The sequence below is a fragment of the Carassius auratus genome, chromosome 19, assembly GCF_003368295.1.
Source record: "Carassius auratus strain Wakin chromosome 19, ASM336829v1, whole genome shotgun sequence".
In the NCBI taxonomy this organism is placed as follows: domain Eukaryota; kingdom Metazoa; phylum Chordata; class Actinopteri; order Cypriniformes; family Cyprinidae; genus Carassius; species Carassius auratus.
Genome location: NC_039261.1, coordinates 8,108,698 through 8,136,058, shown reverse-complemented (window position 1 = coordinate 8,136,058; position 27,361 = coordinate 8,108,698). Strand labels below are relative to the sequence as shown.

At 37.9% G+C, this 27,361-nt stretch overlaps 2 protein-coding genes across 4 annotated transcripts; one reads left to right on the top strand and one right to left on the bottom strand.

Annotated features, from left to right (window-relative positions):
- Positions 1 to 64: 64 nt before the first annotated feature.
- Positions 65 to 11,558, bottom strand: susd5 (sushi domain containing 5). 3 transcript variants are annotated; one of them, XM_026288722.1, is made up of 5 exons: positions 11,503 to 11,558; positions 7,444 to 7,642; positions 5,068 to 5,177; positions 3,791 to 3,979; positions 65 to 3,636 (listed from the first exon to the last, which is right to left on the bottom strand). In XM_026288722.1, the coding sequence occupies exons 2-5, from the start codon at positions 7,548 to 7,550 to the stop codon at positions 2,165 to 2,167; spliced, it is 1,878 nt and encodes a 625-aa protein (XP_026144507.1). In that variant the 5' UTR covers positions 7,551 to 7,642; positions 11,503 to 11,558; the 3' UTR covers positions 65 to 2,164. The 3 variants fall into 3 exon arrangements, with proteins under 3 accessions (XP_026144507.1, XP_026144506.1, XP_026144505.1); XM_026288721.1 differs by lacking the exon at positions 11,503 to 11,558 and adding an exon at positions 11,344 to 11,494; XM_026288720.1 differs by lacking the exon at positions 11,503 to 11,558 and adding an exon at positions 8,895 to 9,770.
- fbxl2 (F-box and leucine-rich repeat protein 2) lies at positions 11,555 to 26,049 on the top strand. The gene is made up of 14 exons (XM_026288727.1): positions 11,555 to 11,842; positions 12,413 to 12,474; positions 12,870 to 12,924; positions 13,023 to 13,097; positions 13,372 to 13,466; positions 13,911 to 14,075; positions 15,825 to 15,951; positions 16,046 to 16,120; positions 16,231 to 16,361; positions 16,444 to 16,504; positions 16,632 to 16,676; positions 19,298 to 19,354; positions 19,515 to 19,727; positions 23,660 to 26,049. The coding sequence occupies exons 1-14, from the start codon at positions 11,594 to 11,596 to the stop codon at positions 23,765 to 23,767; spliced, it is 1,518 nt and encodes a 505-aa protein (XP_026144512.1). The 5' UTR covers positions 11,555 to 11,593; the 3' UTR covers positions 23,768 to 26,049.
- The last annotated feature ends 1,312 nt before the right edge of the window (positions 26,050 to 27,361 follow it).

Sequence of the window (27,361 nt, the reverse complement as noted above, 5' to 3'; positions counted from 1 at the left end):
AGGAGTGTTTCTGAGCGTTTCGTCTTTGTTTTGTGGTAAAACAACAGCATAGACACAGAAAACATGTCCCTTTTTTGTGATCTCTGGTTTGGCTCTGCTGCTCTTCCACACATACAGAGTCACCCGGCAACGCTACGCAAATGTTTGCAGTCTTATTTTCGGAATGAAATGGGTTTTTTTAAGCCTATTTAAGTCATCTTGACACCAAGGAAGACTAAAGTGGCCATTTTCCCCCCAAAAAGTAATTTATTGGTTAATGTTCAGCTAGTTTTCCACAGCTATGTTTAGTCAGATACCCTCATGTCACATCTAACTGACATTGTTACAGTGTCATGTTGATATTACTAAGCAGTGTTAGCTTCAAATGGGATTGAAATGATTACAGATGAATTTCAACAAAGAGTATGAAGCCTCACAGTTCCACATCACAATAAAACACTTTACAGTTCAGAAAATAACTTTCAGAAGATATCAGAGCAAATAAAATAGTTCCAATGGCCACATTTACCTCACAAATAGCAAATGGCCTATTTTATGGTAAGCAGTTCATGTGTTTATCCACTGTAGCTTTAAATATATCTACAGCAGCCAACTGGAAGTGATTTCTTGATCTTAGAAATGAGATTATTTTGTAAGTGTTTTGGCTCTTGGCTATGATAAATTGCTTGTGATTTTCATCATTTGTAAGTATCTTTGGATAAAAGCATCCTCTAAATGGCTAATCTAAAATAGGACTGTGCAAGCTTCTATGCTAAATAGAGATGTTAGGGCTGGAAAACATATTAAAAGACAATAACAGCCAACAATCAAAAATATCCAAACAGTTAGATAATGTTAATACTGTCAGTCGATTCTTTAATGGATACTTACAAATGACCCTGCAAAATTCAGGAAGCTTTACTTCACTTTTCTTCATTTATAAATCAATCAAACAATATTAAAAAAATGCTACATTTGCTCTAACACCACCTAGAAATAAATGGCTTTACTACACTTAATTACCTATTATTAATATTATCTAAAAATAACATACTATATGTTTGACCTCAGTATGACAATTGAAATGCGTAATTCTAGACATATCTGATTTGTGTTTTTGTTGTTTTAATTTATTAGCTCTAAAATCAAGTTTTTACATTTATAATACACAATATAAATATGCCTCATAAACGTCACTGGAGGTGAATATCTTGTATAAGACATGGCCAAAAGTTTGCACTGAACATCAATGAGATATCTGGGAAAATCTATGTAGAAAATAGTCTACTATGATGTAACTTTTATAGCGCTGGATATATTAACTCAATACACTGTAAACCAGTCTGTGAGTGTGAATCTTTCTGAGTCCTGAGCTCAACCCCAAGAAACTCACTTATTTTTAGGAAAAAGGTTTGAAAAGAACAAATGCTCACTGTATTCTAAACTTAGGGAAGAAAGCTATTTATTCTGCCTGCTCTAGGACTGTAAGAGCTGAAAGCCAATCAGAATTCACCTGACCAGAATGTATCACCTGTCTGCAAGCTAGAAACTGTCAATTGCGCACACAGTTCAACCACACTCTCTTTTGAACTGACTGCTCTCTTTCAAAAGCAAACATGCTAAAGTCACAATGATTCTCTTACACACGCTTACTCACTAATGGACAAAGCTATAAACATGTACAAATCTGGACAGACGGGCACCCCATATACACATGCACCGACCACCAGTCCGTCCAAAGCATGAGAAGACATCAGATTCATGATCCATCAATTATCCACAATACAATGGAAACATAAAGAAAAAGAAAACACTGTAAAACAGAAATACTGTCTAAGTAAGCACTAAACAATCCAACCTTGTGCGATAAAGGAGTGTTACACAGAGTGTTAGTGTGAAAGTCAGGATTGTGTTGCATTCAGAATTGAATTAAGATTATTTTCCAATGCAATTCTTGAATTTGAAGGAAATTTAAGTGAAATAAAATTTTTTAGAAATTAATATGACTGTGTACTACAAAGTTAGAAAAACGATAGAATGATACATGTAGATAGATAGATTTTGCGCTTTTTCTACTCTGAATTTAGCTGAGCCCCAGTGGACGTAGACTGTAATGTTCACACATAAATGGCTTTGTATGGACGACTGAGTAAGCTGTGTGGCTTTATGAGGATCTGTGTGACTTTCACACAGTCTGTTGTAACTCAATGCACTGCGTTTGCCTGTTAGTTCCATTGAGCTGGTAGTGAGAGCTCTTTTGTTGCCTCTTTTTATAATACCATACGCCCAAGACCAAACCCACCACCGCTGCTACGATGCCAACGATAATGGCTGCGATCATTGGCCCACGGCCTGAACCGTGACAGGGGTCTTCAGCACAAGCACCCTCTCCAGCCCGCTCCTGTTGATCGAGGCTGTGATCTCCACCTCTTTCCATCACGCTCTGATTTTCAGGGTTTTCAGTTGGGACGTGACCAGGTATGTGCTCCAGGAAGTGGTCATCGAAGGTTTCCCATGGATCCTTGATGACGGGTGTGGGCATGCTGGTGATATAATCAGGTGGACCATCCAGATGTACCATCCCAGAAGCTGTGGATGTGTTCTCAGGGCCCAGGCCGCCTTGACTGGTGCTCACGTTTTCAGGAGCGGAAGCTGGTGTGTACGGCGTGGGCCGCTTGTGTTCAGCAATATCATCTGGACTGGCTGTAATCTGAGTAATGAAGGTGGTGGGCTTCACCTCCACACCATTTGGACTGTCAGTAACACCACCAAACCCCAATGTTTTGGATCCATCAGAATCCGTTTCCTCTGGTGTGTACGTTTCTTTCACCATGTCATCTTCTGAAAGTCCTTCAGTTGTTTCCTCATAAGGTGTTACAACAGACTCTTCCTTTTCAAGTCTTGTTGTGCCTTTAGCGAGCTCCTCCTCATCTCCTTTCATGTGGATTGTGTCCTCTGGATTTTTTATTTCTCCATCTTCGTCCTCCTCAGGGTTTTCAATCAAACCCCCGGTGTCTTCTTCCACAGGGTTTTTGGTTATATCCTCAAACACCTCAACTTCCGAGTGGCCAGTCAAGGTCTCGGTTTCTGACTCTACATCTTGTTCTGGCCCTGCCTCCCCTGTGGACTCACCTCCAGCTTTATCTTCATCTTGAGTAACAGGGTGTCCATCTAGCCAGGAATCGTCTGAGCCACCGTCACTGGGACTGGTAGGTTCATCGGTGGGAGAATGGTCACTTTCCTCAGCGATAATATCAGGAACTGACTGGCTGTTGGTTGTTTTGACTGTCATGTGACTCTCATCTTCATTGGGGTTTTTAACAGAGGAGAGATCAGTGGTGATACCCGGCTGCTCCTTCTCTTCCTGGAAGGCCTCTGAAGGAAACCAGAACATGTGCTTCTGACTGAGTTGAGACACTGGAGGTTCAGTGACTGATATTGAATCTCCATCATTCTCCTTCTCTTCTTCAGAAATGACTGTATGCTCAGGCTCTGGCTCTGGATCTGGCTCTGGCTCAGGAAAGGATTCTTCTACTTCATGAACAGTGGACTGCGTTCCTCCTGGATTCAAAGAAATATGATGGTCCTCCCTCAGATTTTCGAGGAGATGGCCATCTGTGAACTTATCTTCATAGTCGATGTGGCCTTCAGGATCATCTGCAACAAATAAAACTTTTTGAAGACTACGCAGCTACACCCAAAAGCCAAATAAACCCTTTGAACCTCAAGAATTATGCATCTTGGAGCCTCTGTCTCATATTCAACATGGCTGCTTTTATTTTTAAATCTGATCTTTGTGTTCCCAGCTCACCTTTCAGGCAATGCTGCACAAGTCCATACCATTCTCCACAACTGTCGCAAAGCAGGCTGAAGCCCGTCTCTCCGTTGGGAAGTTTATATCCTGGGTCACAGGTATACAGAAGTTCATCCCCGAGGTCCAGACCAGTTTTCCCCTGCAGATGTGAGTGTGGGAATGAAGGTGGCTGGCCACATGGAGCATCTGATGGATGAACGGTGAAAAGCGTGTCATAAATTATAAAAGAAAAATGTCAATAAGTGAAAAGGTTCAATTACATGTAAAGCCAGTTTTGTTGACACACTGTGACAGCATTCTATAGTGACAGCTATAATATATATAATAGTAATATACTGGCTAATCCTTTTATTAACATCATCAATTTTAATAAATGGTTATAGGAGGTTGGCTGCTGAGAATCTTTACCAATGTGATGGAAATGAAAAATAAATATGCTAAAAATGCTAAGTACTACTAACACATTTACAGATTTAAGTGCTTAATAAAAAAAACCTTGCAATGGTACATTTAGTATACTAAACTGGTATACTTAAAGTCTGCTTGATTGAAACAACTTATTTTGTACTTAATGCACTTTTTGCAAAAGTAGTGCTGGACTAAATATGTAATGAAGTATTTGATTGTGCTAAAGTGGAACTATTGCAAGCATACTTTGTGTACACTTTAAATATCTTGCATTACAGATCAATATTATTCAAAGATCATGCAATCTTCATCAATAATGATATTAAAACACATTTTAGGCTTAATATGAATAAAAATGCATTGTGCACAAAGTAGTACTCCAAATAAAGTTTAATTATAATTTTTTAATCACTACATCTCAAGTGATATGTCAGGAAACATGTTAATAGATTTGAACTAGACTTTGAAATTAACTGATTTTTAAAATATTCCTTTTTTATTGGGGGAAATATAATTAACTTGAAGATGGGAAGCACATTTAAATCCATATGGAAATTACTCCAAATCCCAGCTATGAACTTGATATTTGAAATAGTCAGGATTTTACCTTCATTTGTTTATTTTTTGTTAAATGAAATAAGTCTCTCACAGGATGATCATATTTGGGGGTCCTTGGTATTAAAAGTTTAGAAACTCCTCTGTGTTGGCGCTGAAGCTAACACATATGCTTTTGCTCTTCTGTTTTTACATGCGGTATGAAACAGGCCAAAGTCTTTAGGTATGTGTTACATGAAATAGTCCTTCATAAGCCCTCATAAGTGAAAAAACACAGTCCCCTTCTCCAGTTTCAGTGATTTAAAACTGACCGCTATCTTTCACGCAGAACACGCCCAGTCTCTCAGTATCCCTAGTGAAATTCTCCAACTGCACATCAACTGGCCTCAAACTCCCCGGGACGCCGCTGCACACTGTAGTCCTGAAAATAAATTAGAGGAATTATTTCTCAATTTTTTTTTGTCTTTTCCATTATAAAGGCAACAGACATGATGTCACTGTTAAATTCTATATACATAGTCATCTCATGTACTATTTCAACACACACACTCTATGCCGTATATCCCCATCACATTGCTATGTCTCCAGTGTTTGTATAAATTTACATCACAGGTCTGTTTTCTGTCGTGCGTGTATATGTTTTTAAAGCTTGTGTCGGCCAGTACCACTCTCTGATTGTGTGTCTGTTAGAACAAAAAAGGCAAGAGTGATTCAAATATGCAATAAACCACAAGTAACTCATAATATTTGGGGTCTTTGGCATCAAAAATTTGGAAACCCCTGCATTACAGTGATTTTACCATGCGGCATTTGTAGGCAACACAAAACAGTCAACAATTGATCAACAATTAAACAACATTTAGAAAAACATTTAATCATTAAAGATACCAAACAGGTGAACAAATAAAAAGTATTATTAATCACCAGAATAAATAGCTCTTCCACCAAATGATATTGTTCATTATTTTAACTGTAGGATGTTTGCAGTTTCCAAGCAATATAGCACGTGCCGCATTAATATAGAATGTGACATTTGCATTTATACTCATTTTACAATAGCTTCAAACAGAACTATTCAAGAAGTCAGTCAAGGTTCCAGAATATACTGTGCATGTCTATAACCAAGAATGTTTCCTCCTAAATTTTTTAGAGACTTTCCTCCAAATGTTTGTGAGGGAAGTAAGTTGCTTACCTCACTTTTTAACACTCAGCTGTGAGGTCTTAATCAGAATTATGAGCATGTGGGTATGTCTGAGTGGCTGCAGAAGCTCAAACCACAACCAGACGACTTGAATCCTTACCAGACTGGACTCTCCTGGGACAGTGTTAAGTTACTAGGAAACACCCAGTGTCAAAGTTTAGTTATTAAGGCTCAGCTGCACTGAGGTAGATTGTAGATTTTCACATGTATGTCATTGATGTGCAATTTATGTGTCACGACCGGGAAATCCATATGTAATCTAGAGGTTGTTCTGAAGGGAAGGCCACTCCTTTTGGAAAAACTTGCAGATGCAAGTGATATTCAACAAAGGCCTCAGACATTCACAAATCCATACATGATAACAACAGAATGGTTTGAATTTTGTATTCCAGACTTATTGGAAAGAAGTGTACAACTTAGAACAAACAGTATTGGATTAAGCTTATTTTTCTTACCCCATTGCAAGCATAAATGTAAGTGAATATATATTATTGTTTAAAGGTTAAGGTTCAGTAATATTAAATAATCACTAAGCATGGATGATCAGTAGTGACAGTAAGGCCAAAATTTATATATTACAAATGCTGTTCTTTTGATCTTTCTTTGCGTAATAAAAGATGCTTCCAATTAAGGAATTGAGCACCACTTTTGTTGATAATAATTCAATATTTCTTAATCATCAAATCAGCATATTAATATAATTTCTGAAAGACCATGAGACACTGAAGATTGACGTAATTATGCTGAAAATTCTCATTTGCAATCACAGGAATTAATTACATTTACATGTTAAATATGCAGCCTTGATGAACATAAGATACTTTTTTTTAAAAATGTGAAAGAAATCTTATTGACCAAAACCTATACATAATATATGTACCAAAATGTATAATATGTGTTACAATAAAATACAATAAAACGCAACCCCCACTGTATTTTATGCAGTAAATATTATAATATATTATTATAATAGATATCATTTATTACTATATAAAAAATATAATGCTTGGTTTGATGCTTTGTTATTCAAGACAATGCAATTCACATTTTTTGTATTTCTTTACTTTTTGGGCCCACACATATACATATATATATACATATATACATATACATATATATATATTTCGTTTGAAAAAGAAAGAATGGTTTCGGACCACATTTTGGATGTGATAATTATTTTGGGATTTGTGCATAGTGGCAAAGTAATACACCTCAGCAACGGAGCAGCACAGAAAATGAACACATGGAAGGTGCTGATGTGTTCCCTCACAGCAGCTCAGGTCCATTTCTCTCAGGCCCTGAGGTGTAAATAGGAATGTTCTGGCTGAATTCACAGGTAGGATTCTCTCTTGCAATCACACACAAAAACACAGATATACCCAAGCAAGGGAGCTCATTATTGTGCCTCAAAAAAAGCACAATGCACGTTCAAGGAAACAACACTTTGATTGACAGCATCTGTTCTTCAGGTAATTAATGATCTTACCCAACACTCGGTCCGGAGAGCCAACCACGCGAGCAGGCTGAGAAGGCACATTCCAACACTGCGTGATGCAGGTCGGCCCCGGATGCCACCTGGGCCCCTTGAGCCATACAGGCATGTGTTGCTGCCTCGAACCCTCTCTCCTGCCCACCTTTTGGAAAATTCTCCAACTCCAGTAAAAACACGTGTCCTAATGGAGAGACTGGGAAAAAGAATTATCCAGTGTTACTCCTAGAATGCGCATTCTGCATTACACTAGTGAGAATACATTACCTCAAACAGGGGAAATGAGAAGGACATTGGGAAATTAGCAGAATGCGAGGATATAGCCACAGCAAGTTGATATGATATCTACAGGTGGTATGAATGCTATGAATTACAGCACCAAAGAGCTTTGTATGGTAAAGGGCAATTTTTAACAGCAGGGTCAAGTGAGGACGGTTACTGTATAAAGTGTTTTTAGCAGCGTTTTTGGCCGTGTGAAGGTGAAGGAATCCATTTTTATCACAAGCCCCATCCTGACAGACTATATTGTAGACACATACAATATAAACACACATCAGACAGCATCTTATCAAATCTTACATAAGGACAGCTCCGTAATAACAACATTAGTTTGTCACAGTCTCACACAGAGGAAATAAAATACCAGATTCAGTGAGTCAATTCCTGTGTAAAACATCTGAAATTGAGCTAATTATAGATCAAAATGAAAGCGAGGTTACATGCATGTCACCAAACATGCAGCCCCCCATAATAGAATAATGGCTCATGCCTCCATGTCTAATAAATACAGCTGACATCATCATTTTGGATCAATTTGAATTGGAAGAGATAAAGTTAGAAGGTTGGTGTCAGTGAGGTAAATCCAGACTGAGTCATGTTCAGAAGTCTGACTAATCAAGCAGACCCACCACAAACAACCCGTCATCTATCAATCGTTTGTTACAAATTCATTAGTGTCATATTGATGAGTCTGTTATGCTGATGTGAAGATATCAGGGGTTTGTGGTAGATGAACATGAAATTCATTAGTGAATTAGATCTTTAGTTAAAGGATTTTGACTCCACTAACAACTAAACAGTTCATTAAAAAGATGAGAATATGTGGTTTTTCTTAAAATACCAAAATAACGTACCAAAATAACTAAAATTCAAGCTGTAATAAAATGTAATATAGACATTTTTAAAATAGACATATCTATTCAAAGAAACTAGCACAAACCAACACACAATTACTTTGAAAACTATCAAATTAGTTTAAAAATAATATACAACCACACACACACAAAGATTTATAACCACACACTAAGAACAAATATACCATGCAAACAACTTTCTAATCTTTTGGAGCACGGACACACGCACGCGTCCATTCATCACCTCGCGTTAATGTGTATTGCAGAGGCGCGTGAAACAAATTACCGCACCCAGACCATCAAGAGAAAACCCACCGTCCGCGCGCGTCAGGCAAGCCAAGTATCCCAGCAGCGGCAGGAGAGCGAGCTCTCGGTGACAGGCTCGCCCCATAATGAAACGGCGTTTCTGGAAAAAACGGAGGTAAAACTTTTCCAAATCTGTCAGAAAAGGTGAAAAATCCCAGGAGAATTGCGCTCTCCAGACGGACAGGTCCGATGATCCCGATTGCCGAGAGAAAAGAACTAAAAGGCGCAGTGACAGAGGTGCAAGGGGAGGTTTATCTGACCAAGAGGTACATTACCGAGCAGCTTGTGCGCTCGTGCGAAAACTCGCACGGCGTTGTCAGTAAATACGTCATGACTCAGAACCTGTGCAGTACCGCATGCGAACAGAGACTCTAAGCACTGGGATTGTTCCAGGGCCGTGGGGAGTCCGGCTCATAATGCTTGTGCTTCCCTGGAACCGTAATGTGTGTGTGTGTGTGTTTAGGACTGGACCCTTAATTTTGGCGAGTCTTGTCACCATGGCGCTCCTGGCTGTATGTCAGTTCAGAAAGAGGAGGACAAAACCAACTGTGTCTGTGTCCCAAATTCTTGGGGCCAACCTCAGGACACAGTAACCACCCACAAACACACACTCCAATTCGCATTCGTTTAATTGTAAAGGCTTTTATGTGCTGGAGAAAGTGATAGAGAGCATGAATTAGCAAGTACGTTTGGTTTTTAGTGAGTTAGTGGCAGGAGTGTGTCTGAACAGCTTCTAATGTTATTTACTTCAATAACAGAGCTATGTGTGATCCTAAATTCCTTAGCTTATTATTTAGTCAAGGTATTAGCCAAACAATTACAGCTTAAAGCCGGCACACACATTGTGCTAGAACATTTGTGAACGTGCATACATTTGAACTACAATGACTTTTTTTATCACTTTGCAATGGAAATGTTACTTTTGAATGTTCTCTGAACGTTTTGAAACCTGTCGTAATGAACATACAACTAAAATGTTTCAGAAAAGCATTCCATTAATGATGTATAATAACAATAATTTGTGCTGATGTTTTGAGAACATTATTAAAGACCTGACAACTTTAAATGAACGTTTATTTTATGCTACTGGGAATAATGTTTGTTCTTAACTTTGAAAGAACCTTGCACAGAAAGTTAGCCAAAATTCTGAGAATGTTCCCTGTTAGCTGGGGCTTTTTGGTCAGATTATACGCTTCTTATTTTTATATCAATCCGGTCTATTTCTGATGTTAATTTGTTGACAAAACATTCTTTTCATAGTCTTCTGGCTCATTCACTGAGTCTTTGGCAAACTGGTAGCAATATTATTTCCTTCCATCTTGCTGTCTTGCCATGGACACATTTCATTCCCCGATGGTGGACTCCTGGACAACCTTAGCCGATGCAAGAGAGGCCTGTAGATCTACGCTGATATTACTCTGGGGTTCTTTGGGACCTTCTGGAATCTTGCTCATGGAGTGATTTTTGTTCCTCCCTTCATCTCTTTTAAAGAACAAACTCCTAGTTCTGCAGCCTTTTCCAGCCTCAAACTCATGCAGAAATAAGAAGTTTTTCGCAAGACCATATCTACACAAACCGCATCGCTTGCCGGTCCTACTAAACGCGATAGATGAATAATGGCTAATTGGGAGACACTTTAAGACCGTACAATAGCTGAATAATTACCAATGGGAAAATCAGTCACAGAAAAGTCACAGACTGAAAATCATGAAAGATCAAAAGTCACCTGCAATGCGGCTCTCTTTTGCCCTCTACTGTTGACATGGATTACTGCATTGCAAAAACACATTTAGCGCCTTTTCATGTACAGAAATTAGCATTTTATAAAATTCATGTATCTGATTTTTCAGGGCTGTAAAAAAAATAAAAAATAATAATAATTCTGAGAGAGAGATATTGTACCTTACTGAAATATTACTGAATTTAGTTGCATTCCTCAGATATAGCCTAATAATACACTGCTTTTTTATTTTATTTAAACTTCCAAAGTACATTTTTGCATGTCGTCAGGACATTGCTGAAGACAGACAAACAGACAGCAATCATTTTATGACTATTCAACTATCAATCACCCACCAATAAAGCTGTATTTAACAGTCTCAGCTAAACTGGTTTCAGGATACTGGTTACAGTTTAACATTTTATGTTGACTTTTAAAACAATGACATTTAAATGAAATAAAAATACGTAAATATAATTAAATGTGGAAATGTTTTACTTGTCTGTGTTGGTTAAATGCTTCGAAACTAAAGCGAATACATTTATGACACAGTGTCCAAATGTTCACTTAAGCACGCACACCTGCTCTGCTAACATTGAGACACTGTGCCAAAATATAGTCGATGACATATAATTATGTATGAATAAAGAGTCACTTTTCACTTCCATACACTTCCATTTGTGTGTTAACCACGACACACCTATGCAACATCATACATCGTTATCAAAACAAACCCACCACGCGTGTTTTTCCCGCAAAAGTGACGTCACGACAGCCACTCTTTTGAAACCCTGGAGCCCACGAGCGCGTTCTCAACTCCAGTGCTATTCTTTAAGCTTATTTGCCAGACACCTCTGGCATTTTACTGACGTCGTTTAAAGATTAAGCAGCACTCACTTCAGGCAGGAATTTGCGCTCGAGCGGAAATGTAGTCAGAGAGGCAGTTCGGCAGGCGGAAGTGAGGTTAGAGCAGCAGTCTGCTCCGTCCATGTTATTATTGTTATTTTGGCTGTGTGATGGTTCACGGACGGCGGGCAGCCCGGGATTTCTCCGGTTACCAGCGCAGACACGAACGGCTAGCAGGCCACACGTTACAGCTGCGCGTCTGTTTCACGATAGTTTGATCGCCAGCGTTGACAAAACGCGCAAACGTCGCTGTGCGCAGCGCTTGCAGAGGACTGTCTTTATTATTGACACTGCAACAGACATGAACGGCATCACCAAGAGCAGATTTGAGGTAACTCATATCGAGCGAACTGTGATATTTCGCCCGAGGAAATGAAAACGGGCGGTGGCAGGCTGTCTGAGCGATGACAGTGTGTTTAAGCGTCTGTTTGTGTTGGTGGGCGCGCGCTCGCGCGTGAGTGACTGCGTGCGTGTCTGCAAGTGTACTGTGTGTGTGTTTTGGACCGAGCATGGCTCTATTTTTACGTGCCGTGTTTAGGCTTTTGTTCGTCAAGGGTAATCCCGTCCTAACACAACGGCACCAGCTGACCGTGTCAGCAACGGGCGCTGTGCCTGAATCCGTTTAACATTAGAGTTGGCTGCTGTTCTTGGAGTTTAGATCAATCTGATTGGCTTGCTGACGTGCCCTGAATGCGAGGCCTTGAGAAGATGTCACAAAGCAGCAGTGTTATCTAAGACACTCGTTGATGCTTATTTGTCCTTCTTGTGCAAGTGTTATGAGTGAAGTTGCACCAGGCCGAGACGTGTCTGAACCAGCTTTGAGCATGTTGATTGTGCATGAGCATAACTCGTGCTGTGTGCGCTTTATTATGTAGTTAATCTGTCATGTCATATTGTCCAGGTGTTCTCAAACAGTGATGAGGCCCCAATCAACAAAAAACTTCCCAAAGAGCTTCTGCTCAGGTGAGAATTAATGACTCTTATTGGCATAGATGGCAGATTACGTTGTAATGAATTTTGTGAATATCTATCTATCTATCTATCTATCTATCTATCTATCTATCTATCTATCTGTCTATCTGTGTCTGTCTGTCTGTCTGTCTGTCTTCCTATCTATCTGTCTGTCTGTCTATCTATCTGTCGGTCTGTCTATCATTCTGCCTGTTTGTCTAACTTGCATATCTATCAATAGGTCCATCTGAATTTTTTTTTGTTTTCATATTGAAATAGCTTTATCAGCCTGACATACTAATGTGCTGATGCACTGTCAATACATTACAGGAAGTGAGTAGAGAAGGGGAAAAAACAGAATAATGACCAAAAATAAACAAGTAATCAAAAATCTGTTTTTATTTCAGGATTTTCTCTTTCCTGGATGTAGTCACTTTGTGTAGGTGTGCCCAAGTATCCAAGGTATGTTCAACAGCTTGTTTAGTTCAAATTAAACGAAACGATCTAGTAATAAAATAGTTTTCTAACAATGCTTTCTCCTTTTCTCCGTGGATAAACAGGCATGGAATGTTCTTGCATTAGATGGAAGTAACTGGCAGAAGATTGATCTCTTCAACTTTCAGACAGATATTGAGGTGAAAAAGCAACTGTCAAGTAAATGTTTGGTTTGTGATTACAGATATAGTCTTGTGTGTTATCGGCTTTTGCTTTGTATGTCTTAGTATTTCATCAGTAATATGTTGCTGTGTGCATTAAATTGTCTGTCTTTGGGTGTTATGTGTGTGGGATTAACACTGGGTCAGTGGGTTTTTCTATGGACCATAACGTCATCTTTGATCCTTTGTGCCTGAGCTCTCTCTCTCTCTCTCTCTCTCTCTCTCTCTCTCTCTGTCTGTGTCTTTCTATTAGGGCCGTGTCGTGGAGAACATCTCGAAGCGATGTGGAGGGTTTTTGAGGCAGCTCAGTCTTCGGGGCTGCCTCAGTGTGGGAGATGCCTCCATGAAGTGAGCCGCATTACTTTTTGTTAATTAAAACATGCACTGTAGGTTTGCACAGTTCATACAATAAATAAATCAAATATAAAATAGCATTTTGCTGCGTTTAAGCAAGTCAAAGTAAAAAGTTTTTAAAGCTATCTCAGTAAATCAGTTTTTGTCGTTAACTAGCTGTGATTTGTGGTATTTTGAATGGCCCCGCCCATTATTATAGGTCCCTTTCCATATAATTGCATATCATATATTAAATATCTTTCAGGTAGCTAATTGGATTGTGCAGCAGTTTAGCTTTCACTGTGACAAATGTCTTGTCGCTGGAAATGCCATATTGCGGCTGGTTAGATGGTGTAAGGATTATTTGTTGCTGTTGTTGTTGGCACCATGTTTACCACTTTTATTGTGTAGTTTTTCTGTTTAACATTGTCAGCTGAGAGGTTTCATTTGATTTGGCAGGACCTTTGCTCAGAACTGTCGCAACATTGAACATCTGAACCTCAACGGCTGCACCAAGATCACAGACTCCACCTGCATCAGCCTTAGCAAGTTCTGCTCCAAACTTCGCCATCTTGACCTGACCTCCTGCGTGTCCATCACCAATCATGCACTTAAGGCCTTAAGGTGGGGCAGTCATAAGGTCTTGGAGACCAAATTTAGGGCTGGGTTTTTTGCTTTGATTGTGTAATAGCATGATGTTTATTAGACAGAAAATTGATGTCCTGAACGTAAAATTGCTTCAGTTTGTCAGGAGTTAAAGTTAAAGACTCTGTGATTTAGATTTTATGGAGTCTTTAAAACTTAACTGGGGGGTGTTAAATCAAAGCCTGGTTTGATTTCATTGTGTCAGGAGGTTGGCTTTGTTAATGATTAGGAGTCTGTCACCAATCTTTTCCACAGTTGTAGTAGATTATTCTGTATGAGCTGTTGAAGCAGGAAATTCTGAGAGCGAATATTTAAACCGAGACTAAGAGGAATAGTTAACTCCTTGTTAGACAATTGAGATGATAGCTGTTTATATTCCCACATCTTAAAAAGAAAATATCTATATTTGAAGAATTCAGATGCAAAGTGCCATCTGAAATTTTAATCTAAAATGAAATTTTTTATTAGGCTCCTATTTTTAGGTTAAGTAATGTTACTATAATGGCAGTGAATAGGTAATTTTCAATGCAATTAAAGTGAAACAACTGAACATGAATATAGGAGCCTGATTAAATATGCTTATTTTAAAATAATTAATTATATTATTATTTAAAAGTTTTGGAAACAAATTTTAGTGGTTTATTGATCCTCATAAAATGAGTTTATTAAAACTGAAAAAACAAGAATTTTTGTTGTTGTAATCCAAATTAATTTTTTATTTTGATTATTGTTTACTCTACTGGTTTGCGGTTTAAATGTTTTTTTCTCTATTTTTTCTGTTAAATAACATTTTGGTTTTTTGTGTCCGTGTTTGATTGTTTGGGATATTGTATGCATAAATTATGTTTAAAGGCATAGTTCTCCAAAAAGTGAAAATTACCCCATAATTTACTCACCCTCAAGCCATCCTATATGACTTTCTTCTTTCAGACGAATCCGAATGTTTTAAAACATCCTGTCTCTTCCAAGCTTTATAATGGCAGTCAATGGCTGTTATTTTTCAATAGTCCAAAAGAAGTCCAATAAAGCACATCAATTCATAATAGAAATGGCCTCACATGGCTCCGGGGGGTGAAAAAGGCCTCCTGTAGTGAATCAGTGTTTTGTATTTTTTGGAAAAAAAATATCCATATTAAAAACTTTTATAAACACTAATCTCATTCTTGTTCATAAAAGAACACCGTTCTGGTGGATGACGTAGGACAGTAAAGAATCGACAGACATGGAAGTGCAGAGGAGAGAGCAAAACAAAACACCGCACATGAATTATAAGTTAAAAAAAACAAGGATTTGTGAAGAAAAATGTTAGAGGATTTTGATATAAGCGAATAAGAGAAGAATGGTTTTTCCTTTGCTAAAGTAAGGAAACTTTGCTTCCTTTGCCCTTGTAAACAAACATTGGTTCTCATGAGACTTATGCTACCCCTACATCCTGTGTCATCTGCTGGAACAGCGTTCTATTGTGAACTTGTGCATGACTGGTAGAAATGAGAAGGTAGAAGTTTTTTTCTTACGAAAATGCATCAATTCGCTACAGGAGGCCTTTATTCACCCCCTGGAGCTGTGTTAGGCACTTTTTATGGTGGATTGATGCACTTTATTGGACTTCTTTTGGACTATTGAAAAATAACAGCTATTCACTGCTATTATAAAGCTTGGAGCCAGGACATGTTTTAATATAACTCTAATAATATCAATATTCTCTTATTGACTCTTTCTGTCTGCTAGTGAGGGCTGTCGGATGTTGGAGAATCTGAACCTGTCCTGGTGTGATCAGACCACAAGTGATGGCATCGAGGCTCTCAGCCGTGGCTGCACAAGTCTCAAAGCTCTGTTTCTGAGAGGCTGCACCCAGGTGCATACATATATACAAACACCAGCTTATACAAAACACTTTGAGGGAAATCATTGATAGTGTAACATAATAATCGCTAAATGTGCCATTTCAGCTTGATGATACTGGACTAAAGCACCTTCAAAAGCACTGTCCTGAGCTCATGATAATCAACATGCAATCATGCACAGTAAGGCTTTGACTTATTACTATGCTGTTGTTAAATATTGCTAATGGAAAACAAACACACACAAATGTAAATTTGTTGGAAATAAATAAGATGCTTTATCCATCTTGCAGCAAATCACAGATGACGGCTTTGTGAGTTTGTGCCGTGGTTGTCACAAACTGCAGATGGTTTGTGTGTCTGGCTGCAGCAACATCACAGACGCTTCTCTGACTGCCCTCGGCCTCAACTGCCAACGGCTCAAGTAAAGCTTTCTTCATCTGTACGCAGATAAGCACACGTACCCACACAGAGTCCTTCATTCACATTGCATGTGTTGTCCTCAGGATCCTGGAGGCTGCTCGCTGCTCACATGTGACTGATGCTGGTTTTACTGTTCTTGCCCGAGTGAGTAATCAAACAAACACCCCAAAACAACAAAACATCAACGCACTGGATTTAGAGAGCATGCTTTGTGTTAGAAGACATTGCTGATATGAGAGGATTCCTAAACAAACTATGCCTTCTGTTTCAGAACTGTCATGATTTGGAGAAGATGGATTTAGAGGAATGTATTTTGGTGAGATTAAAATTCCTATTATATATATGATAATATTGTAAATATTAATATAAAATAAATATAGTCGATCATTCAAAATTGTGGGACTGGTAAGATTTTTTAATGTTTTTTAAAAAGTTCCTTATGCTCATAAAGACTGAGGCTGTATCCGAAATCATCCCCTATACCCTCATTCACTGTTCCCTAGGTTAGTCCACTCACACAGTCCACTTGAAGGAGTGAATGAGAACGATTGAGTGAATGTAGCGGAAGAACTGCCGCTTTTACATAGTTTGCTTGCTGTAATAATCATTTGAAACAAACAGCTCATGTGGGAATTCATTCGGTGTGCTACTCTCACAGTGCATTATGGGTTATCTCTAGCTTTTTACGCTGCATTGTGGGATTGAATGAGTGCACTCGAGAATGTCCACTATGGTTTCGGACACCCTTAAAAATGTCTGTCCCCTCAAATAGTGCCCTATTTGAGAGTATAGGGGGCATTTTCAGATGCAGTCTGAATTTGAAACTGAATACATAGACTAAAATACACTTTTCTATTTCAGTAATAATGTAATTTATTCCTGTGATGGCAAAGCTGAATTTTCAGAAGTCATTACCGTATTTTTCGGACTTAAGTCGCACCTGAGTATAAGTCGCATCAGTCCAAAAATACGTCATGACGAGGAAAAAAACATTTATAAGTCGCACTGGACTTTAAGTCACATTTATTTAGAACCAAAAACCAAGAGAAAACATTACCGTCTGCAGCCGCGAGAGGACTCTCTATGTCTTCAGTGTAGACTATAGGAGCACTGAGCAGCACAGAGCACCCTCTTGCGGCTGGAGACTGTAATGTTTTCTATTGGTTCATTTCTCTTAGTTCATTTCTCTCAGTTCATGTCACAATTTATTTTATAAATAAGTCGCACCTGACTATAAGTCGCAGGACCAGCCAAACTATGAAAAAAAGTGTGACTTATAGTCCGGAAAATACGGTACTCAATAAACATTTCGAATATCAATGTTGAAAAAATGTTGTGCTGATTAATATATATATATATATATATAAGTCACACTTTTTTTCATAGTTTGGCTGGTCCTGCGACTTAGTCAGGTTCGACTTATTTATCAAAATTAATTTGACATGAACCAAGAGAAATGAACTAAGGGACATGAACCAAGCGAAAACATTACCATCTCCAGCCGCGACGGTAATATAATTTTTTATTTTCAGAAATTGTGATTTATTCGAATTGGAAATCTTTTGTATATTTCACTTTGATTAATTTAATGCATCTTTGCCCGATAAAGGAAAGAGAACCTTATTAACCCCAAAATTTTGAATGGTGTTGTATTTATATGGGGTAAGTTGTCACAAGGCAGCCTAAAACCAAATTTAAACAACTGAAACGAAGAAACAAAAAATGAATCCAAATTATTTATTTTCTAAATTAATTTTTGATATGTTAAAGGGGGGGTGAAATGCTCGTTTTCACTCAATATCCTGTTAATCTTGAGTACCTATAGAGTAGTACTGCATCCTTCATAACTCCAAAAAGTCTTTAGTTTTATAATATTCATAAGAGAAAGATAGTCTGTACCGATTTTTCCCGGAAAAACACGAGCGCCTAGAGGCGTGACGTGTGGGCGGAGCTAAAGAATCACGAGCGCCAGTAGGCTTTTGCGTCGAGAGCGTTTGGAAGCTGTGACATTACCCAGAGCCGTTGAAAAACATATTTAACGGCTCTGACATTGCCTTGAGGAAAAAACCATCATCCAAAATAAACCATGGCTAACAGCCATGGATTCAGCCGTTTATTTATGATCCAGAATCAGATCCCGAGGCTGAAACTGAACGAGAGCAGCAGCAGCAAGGACTCGCTCCGAGCGGGGCTCGAACCCGGGTCTCCGATGGGAGGCGGACGCACTAACAAGGAGGCAGAGATATTTGAAGCAGTTTTACTCACCGCCTGCGGTTCCAACACACGATCATGACCCTTTTTCGTTGGGATTGCATCATCCTTAAGAAATAAACGATGCGCAAATCCGTCGTCAAACTGGGCCTTGTTTGTAAAACAAGCATCTTCGAAATGCAGGGAACAAACACAAACACTTGCACAACTCCGTTGATGCTCTGTAAAAATAAACTCCGTCCACTGGTCCCTTAATGCTGTTTTTTCTTTGGTAATCTGTGCAGGGTTGTCTTGCCCTGGCAACCAAAAACACTCCTCCTTTTGTGACATTTCGCGATGCTCTCGCTCTGATCAGTGATTGTCTGTGCACAGCCTCTCTCAGCTCTGCTTTTTGGAACAGAAATACTCCTTCAAACGTACAACTTAATTTTTGAAACTTTGTCCATGTTTAGCATGGGAATCCAACTCTATAACAGTGTAAAAAAACTCAGTATGCATGAAATAGCATTTCACCCCCCTTTAATTAATCATTACATATACTAAAGGTATGTAATTTATTACAATGAAAAGGTGAAAAAAAACTTTAGATTTTCAGTCAAATCTACCTCTACTATAAAGCCAAAGTATTCTGTCTCAAAGTTGAGCTGTTTCTGTTTCCTTGCAACTATTTATCCTGATTAGTCAGCATACAAATATTAATGTTCTGTGTCTGTACGTGCCATTCAGGTGACTGATAACACTCTGGTTCAGCTCTCAATCCACTGCCCTCGGCTGCAGGCGCTGGTGAGTGTTTGAGAGAGAGAGTGTGTGGGAGGATTGCTTCCATGCTTATTTATGGCTTTCTGTAAAGGGATTATAAAGCATGTCCATTTGTTTTTCAAAGCTCACTCATTGTAGCCTGCTCACTTCGGCATATATATGTGTGTGTGTGTGTGTTTTCTAGAGTCTGTCTCACTGTGAGTTGATAACAGATGATGGAATCAGACACCTGAGCAGCAGTGTGTGTGGTCAGGAGCGTCTGCAGGTCGTGGAGCTGGACAACTGCCCCTTGATCACAGACATCACACTGGAGCATCTCAAGAGTTGCCAGCATCTGGAACGCATTGAGCTCTATGACTGCCAGCAGGTCACCCGTGCGGGCATCAAACGAATCCGGGTCTGTGGAAAATAATCACTAAATATGTCACAACTCCCACACATTGTCTCAAATGCAAGGACCACATACAGACAAAAATGATCATCACTTATGTGCAAACTCAAATGTGCAGTGTCTGTTTACAGTGCTGGCAAGTAAGCATATAAATACTTATGAGTACTTGACAGCAATAATAATCAGTCACGAAAATGTTAGCTATGTGCCTTTTTTTCAGTTTCATACTGATCACATTACAATCTGTAACATCTACAATGAAATATCAAAAAGGGCCTTATTTTTAGTTTAATTTGTTGCCGTGTCATTTTGGGAGTAAACTGTGGCCTGTTTTGTTGAACAGTTATTTGTGGCACTACCAGTTGTGGTTACTTGCAGTTGGGGCCAGCTTTTCTTTTTTTCTTTTTTTTTTTTTATACACACATTTGCACTTTTGTAGTAAATCAGTTGGGAGCAGTTTAATACAGAGCCTGCCTATAAAATTCTAAATTTAGATTTTTAATTGAGACTTATTTTAAGAAAAACAACTTTGCTTAAATATATTGAATGCTTGGGAAACACTTAAAGTGTTTTACCACCATTTGGTTTTAATACAGATTCCAACCTTGTTAGAATGGATTCATACACATTTAAAATAGTCTCCAGGTGATTTTCGTTAATAAAAACATCTATAAGTTGTTTTAGAGGTGTTGGAGAAGGAAATTGGTTTCTCATTTGTGACCATGGACCACAAAACCAGTCTTTAGAGTCATTTTTTCACAATTGAGATAAGATTTCCATTGATGTATGGTTCGTTAGGATCAGACAATATTTGGCTGAGATACAACTATTTGAATATCTGGATTCTGAGGGTGCAAAAAAATCTAAATATTGAGAAAATCACCTTTAAAGTTGTCCAAATGAAGTTCTCAGCAATGCATATTACTAAAAAAAATTGTTTTGATATATGTACAGTAGGACTTTAACAAAATAACTTGATGGAACATGATCTTTATTTAACATCCAAATGATTTTTGGCATAAATGAAAAATCTATAATTTTGACCCATACAATGTATTTTTGGCTATTGCTACAAATATACCCCAGCGACTTGAGACTCTTTAAGACGCTTTTATGCTCCAGGGTCACATTTTCTCTGAAAACCCTCCCACAGTGGTTGGGTCACATGATTTGTCTATCCAGGGCAGATGTTGAGGTTCACTTTGGTCAAAGACTGTAGATGTACAAAGATGGTGCACTTCTATTACTTATGAATGGGAGAAAGCGCGACACACAATATGGCAGAACAATAACACCTTCTAAATAAAAGAGCCAATCACAATCTCTAAAGTTATTGTGTCACTGCAGCTGCTGTTAGAAGCTCCAGATACTATCCACTTTATTTTTCAGTGCAGTAGTTTGCCGTTTTCCGTAAATGTGCAAGACTTCTGATTCATTAGCTGCTGTAGGGAAATAGCAAGAAGAATAACAGAGGGCAGTAAACGGTAAAACTGCTTGCACTACAAACCATTGTGTTCATAGTTCAGATAACACACTAAAATAATATTTTAAAACACACTGGTTTGCATTAACAGGCAGCAAAACAAGCTGTTTTGTACAGCTAAAAATAGCTGGAAGCAAATGAGTCCAGAAGCCACACACTTTACATTTACAAATTGCTGCACCACTCTTACGGGAAAAATGAGGCTGATAGAATCATTTAATGTCCCGAGATGCGTGCTTAGGATTGCACATGTGCATCAGCTGGTCTAACTTAAAAAAAAAAGCTTTTTTGACCCAATTTGAATATAAGAAACAACGTTTCTTCAGATTTTATAGTTAATTTCAAATCTGAAATTTAATCGTAAGCTTGGTTTTGGAGAACTTTGTTTCCCTATTCAAATAGATAGGAACTGCTCCTCCATTACTGAAATAGCTGCCAGAGAGGCGTTTCAAACATGGCCGCAAAGTGAAACTTGGGTTTGGTGCTCCAACTGTCCAGGTTTTGTGATAAAGACACCTTTTTTTTGCTAAGTTTAAGTTTTTAAAATTAAAACTTAAGACTTAAATCTAAGTTTTAGAAATTGCAGCTTTTTCATATAGATATTGTAAATTTCTCTGTGGACAGTCTTTGAGAAAACGGGGCGTTCCCGTTGAATATTGAGGTTTACTGCCACTTTGCTGCAGTAGTTCTGTGTTGTTTGGACACAATCTATGATTTACTTTTCACTGATACAGTCCTGACATGCTTTATGTACACAGTCATAATTGTAGAAACTTGTAAAAACACCAAATAATTGGGCCATTAGGGTTACATATGCTCCTGCTAAATGGGATGCCCAGGATTTATTTTGGAAATCTGGGAAGTTACCCATTTCACCCATGGCTTATACTAAGTACCCTACTGATAAGCAACCTAAAGAACATAGACAATAAAAAGATGAATAAAGGATTTGTTTTTACACCGTAGCAAACATCAATTATATTAACCATTATAATAATGGGTGTTTATACACACAGACACATTTATACTTTCAATTCAAGTTTATTTGTATAGCACTTCTTACGATACAAATCATTGCAAAGCAACTTTACAAAAAATTGAGTTTCTACAATATTTAGTAGCAGCTTATCAGTGGTAACTGTCAGTTTATGTGCATATGACAAGACGTATACAAGACGTAGTCAACCAGACGATGAACATTATTAACAGCAATTATTATGTGATGCAATCACATTTGTAGCAATATTTGTTAGTTCTCTGTTGTTTCAGGGTTCGCATCATCTGAGGTCCTCTGAGGGGTTGGCATCATACATATATTATCAATACCTCTATAATTCATATTGTTTTATTGTCACAGTCTTATTTTATTCCATCAAAAAGTAGAAATAAAACTACTACAAATATTGGTTGGTAATAGACTTCACTATACAGTATTGCTTTACTACTTGTTCTATTTAATTCTCCATTTAAAGTCTATACCAGTGGTTCCCAACCTTTTTCAACTCGCGGCCCACACAACCAAACACATATGTTTGCGTGGCCCACTTCAAAAAAATTAACTGACCCCGCTATTGTTGGGTTAATAACTTAGTACTCAGAAGCTAGATTTTAAACTATATTTATTGAATAAACTAGGGCTGTGCGATATGGACAAAAAAAAAAAAAAACTATCGCGATTTTTTTGATCAATTTTGACAGACATAAGTCAAAATTATCACTATAGTGAAGATGTAAAAAAATTTATAGACTTGTGGCAAAAAAAAAAAAAAAAAAAATCCTGTATACAGGGACATAGAGCTCATTAATTGTAGCGGTGCCTCAGGTGTTTGCAGTGTGTATACAGTATGTGTATGCGGTCAGCAGTGAGAGCGCATAAATATAACGCGAAAGCACATTAAAATAATGCACGAGTGCGAATCTCTCTGTTCGCAGCAGATTTCCTTTGCTCTGTCACAAAACCGGTCGTGCTTGCTCAGATACACGCTGCTTTGCGAGGAGAGAGTGTGCACACTTAAAACGTGTCTCCTCTCACTTAAACTGCATCCTGTTCACTTCACTCTATGCTCATGTGTTAGACATGAATTATTTTCGCACGTTTTATTTCTAGCCTTTTACCGCAGTGAGAACGCTCTAATCCGTCAACATTGGCTCAGAAAAAAGGCGCATCACAGACAGTGTGTGAACCTGGAGTTAGGCATATGCGCACGCTCAAATCGTGATTTTAGGACGTTTTCTTTTAATCGCACAGCCCTAAAATGGACTGGAAATGAACAGAAAATAATTGGCGGCCCACCTGCAATACCACGCCGCGGACCACAGGTTGAAAACCACTGGTCTATACCAAACCTGACAAGCAATAGGGTTTATTTAGTTTTAGATTGTTGAAAAATGACTTCATCCAGCTCTTATGACATATTCTGCGTTCTGGCTCATTCTGCTGTTGTTTCTCCTGTAGGCTCACCTTCCTGAGATCAAGGTCCACGCTTACTTTGCCCCGGTCACACCTCCTCCTTCAGTGCACGGAGGTGGTCAGCGTCTCTGCCGTTGCTGCGTCATACTCTGACAGAAGGAGAGGCTTCTAGGAGATCCCATAGACAGTCAAGCTGTCAGACAACCTCTAAACTCTGCCCTGTCTCCGCTCCACACCACTACGAGACGCTGTGTGGGGTTGTGGCTACAGGAGGCATGGCTTGTTCACTGAGCGGTTGCCTGGCTGCAGCACGGACCTGAACAAGTTACACAAAGTAAATACAATGCAACGTGCCGTACTACATAAATATGATACCACCTACTGGATATACAAGAAGAAAAACCAAGGAGCTACCATGTAAAATATTTCATATTTGGATATATAGTAAACAAATTGAAGGAAGTACTTAAAGCATTATGGAACTACTGAATATAAAACCGATACGCAAACAACATTGAGGCATGCTGATGCCGTTATGATGACTACACAGTGTTTACGTCCTGCTCCTCTTCCTCAACCAATAGGAATGCATTCTTTCACAACGAGAACAACTAGAAAGAACAGAAAACGAGCAGCAGGATGCAAGTCTCTGGAGTTTTGTAGGATGCGTCTCCCGCCGATTGATCATGTGACTTTCTTGAACCTGAGAGCAGGAAGCTTTGAGCGTTTCTGTCTGGTTCTGCGCGCGCGCGCGTGTGTGAGGATGTTCAAGTATAGAAAACAAATAACACTACAATGAATCAACCCATATTAAAACTAAGTGAATTGTGTTTTATTTTCTGTTAGTGCTCACCCTAATTTTGAGAGGACGAAAATCTACCCGAGCGAGGGAAAGAGAAGGACTGCGATTGTGCATGCGAGATAAAGTGGATTTTACTCCAGTGTGGCGTTCCAGTATGTCACAAATGATGTGAATGTTCAAATTAAGACAATATATATGTGCTAAGGAAGGGTTGGGGGAGGGGGGTATATCAGGAATAGGTTATCATAAGTTTTACAATGTTTCAGTGCAATATTAAAAGCCCATGCGCATGTAACTGTGGTATGTGACAGGATTAAGAATACTCTGTGTTCAGGCTTTCCTCAATATTTCAGTTTTCTCATCACAGTCTCCCTTCCCTGTATATTTACTGTCAAGTACACTTTATAAAAGGCATAGTTCACCCAAAAAAAAAAAAAGCTATCAATTTCCCACCCTCGTGCCATTCCAAACCTGTATGATTTTCATCTGTTGGACACCGTAGAACATATTCTGAAAAAAAAAATTTTTTTGTGTCCAGTTGATATTGTTTGGACTGCAACATTTTACCATAATGTAATATTTTTGTGTTTCATTAAAAAAATGTTCATGCTGGTATAAAAACACGAGGGTGAGTAAATGATGACAGAATGTTTTTTTCTTTTTTTTTTTCTTTTTTTTTTGGGGTTGAACTAGATCAGATGAGCATAATATGTAAATAATATATACAAAAGTCAACAGTATATAAACGTCAAGGTGAAAATATCAAAACTTAACCAAGCGATCATGATTTAAAGTGATGATGGTTCTGCAAAAAAAAAAAAGAGAAACTTCTGTTATCTTCTCAACTTCATTTGGCTCTAAGACCCATCTTTATGTGTGAAACAAAAGAGGTTAGTGTCAGTCCATATTCACATTCATTGTAAAGACCAAGAGGCAGTGAAGAAGAATGGTGACCAAGAGTTTGACTTTGCCTGAAATCTCCTTTTGTGTTTCATAAAATAAGAAATTCATACAGATTTACTACAAAAAGCGAATGATAACAAAAATGTCATTTTTGGGTAAACCATCCTTGTAAGTTTGTCCCTAAGTCTCATGCATAAAACTGATATTCAACATGGGTGCATAATTGATGCATAACATTGCATATTTCAAATCATGAGTTTTGCTGATGAAAACAGATGCTGACTTGATCACCTACGCTTTGAAAATGTTTTTTGTCGGTGTGAGTGCCTTTAATTTTATAACTGGAGAGGGGTGGGCTACAGCCACAGAAATGCTCAGGGCTGCGATGTAGTTCATATTTTTGATCTTGTATTCCCCCATTTAAGTTGGTTTTTGCCATTGGATATGATGATGTTGAAGGAGTGCGTCATCATTTCCTGTCAGTGCATACACCAGTGATTCCAGTATTCTTTATCTCAAACATGAAACCACTTTAGAAGGCAATGCTAAACCTGTCTGCGAAATTAGGTTTGTTTAGAATTGTTTTGTAACAGTTATTCAGTTCCCCTCCTTCTTTCCCATGTTTTTTTTTTTTTTTTTTTGACAAAAATGAAACAAATTACCTGAATGTCTTTGTGTTCTGGTTGTTAATGTGACATTTCTTTAAATAAAAGATCTGAGCAGTGTGTCACATTCTGGTTTGGTTAATTCTTCTGATTTTATATACTCCTTTTATTGTTGATATGAAAGAAGTGTTTATTTGTGTGGTTTTAACAATATATGATTTAGCTTTTGGGGTTTTTAGACCATCTTGCACCACTGCTTCACTTAAACTGGTCCTGAAGCCTGATGTTCTTGAACTTTTCACCGTGTACATGTCCTGGAGACATGTATGTTTGAAAATGTAGCTTATCAAGCTTAATGTCAACACGTTTTTGATAAAAGAGTTTCTTAATAAACAACTTAATTTTAATATATAGAAAATAGATTAAATAATAAAAATGGCACCGACAATCATGATCTCAATTCAAACAGGAACCTAAATAACCAGATAGCTTTTTGGTTTCACATATAGACACTGCAGATAACCTTTATTTTATGAAATTATTGGATAAAGTTTTAATTATACCATGAGTTCTAAAAAGCTCTTAAGATAAACACTTAAATACATGGGATTTTATGTGGATTTTGGTTGTAACCTGTTAATATATTTTAATAATAATGAATTGTTAATAATACTGTGTATGTATGCTTTAAATGTAGTATGCGCTATATTTAGTACATTCCATCAATGTGGTTTGTGGTAAAATGTCATTATATATATATATATATATATATATATATATATATATATATATATATATATATATATATATATATATATGAATGAATCCTATAGGAATCATATGGCATACACGTTTAATACCACTAGGGGGAGAGGGAGGAACATATTGAAAATACAAGCTCGTTACTTAATGGTACTTTCAAGTGCACAAAATGGTTCTTTGAAAATCTGTGTTAATTTATGAAATGGTTATAATAATACGAAGTTGTCATAATTAAGAAATAATAATAATTTATTAATATATTAAAATCTTCAACAACTTATTTCAGTCAATAACACCATGAGGAAAAGTGTCAACATACTGGAATAACCAATTATTATTGTTATTATTATTATTATTATTATTATTATTAATATGTTTACTAAATTGTAATGTTAACAATAACAACAACAACAATAATCAATATTTTTTACAATAAAAGCATTAAAATGTGTAGTAGTCTGTAATTAGGGGTAGTAGTATTAGTAGCAATAATAATATTAAGCACGTATAGTGTCTCTCCTAATACTATATAATTAACATACATGTCGTCTCTATTCTAATAGTGTTGCACTGCTCAGCCCCTGATGAATAATGAATTGTGTACCAATGAGCATATTTTTATTCAGGCATCATGCTGGACATCTGTGCGGCGTTGAAGGACCCCAAGGCATCGGT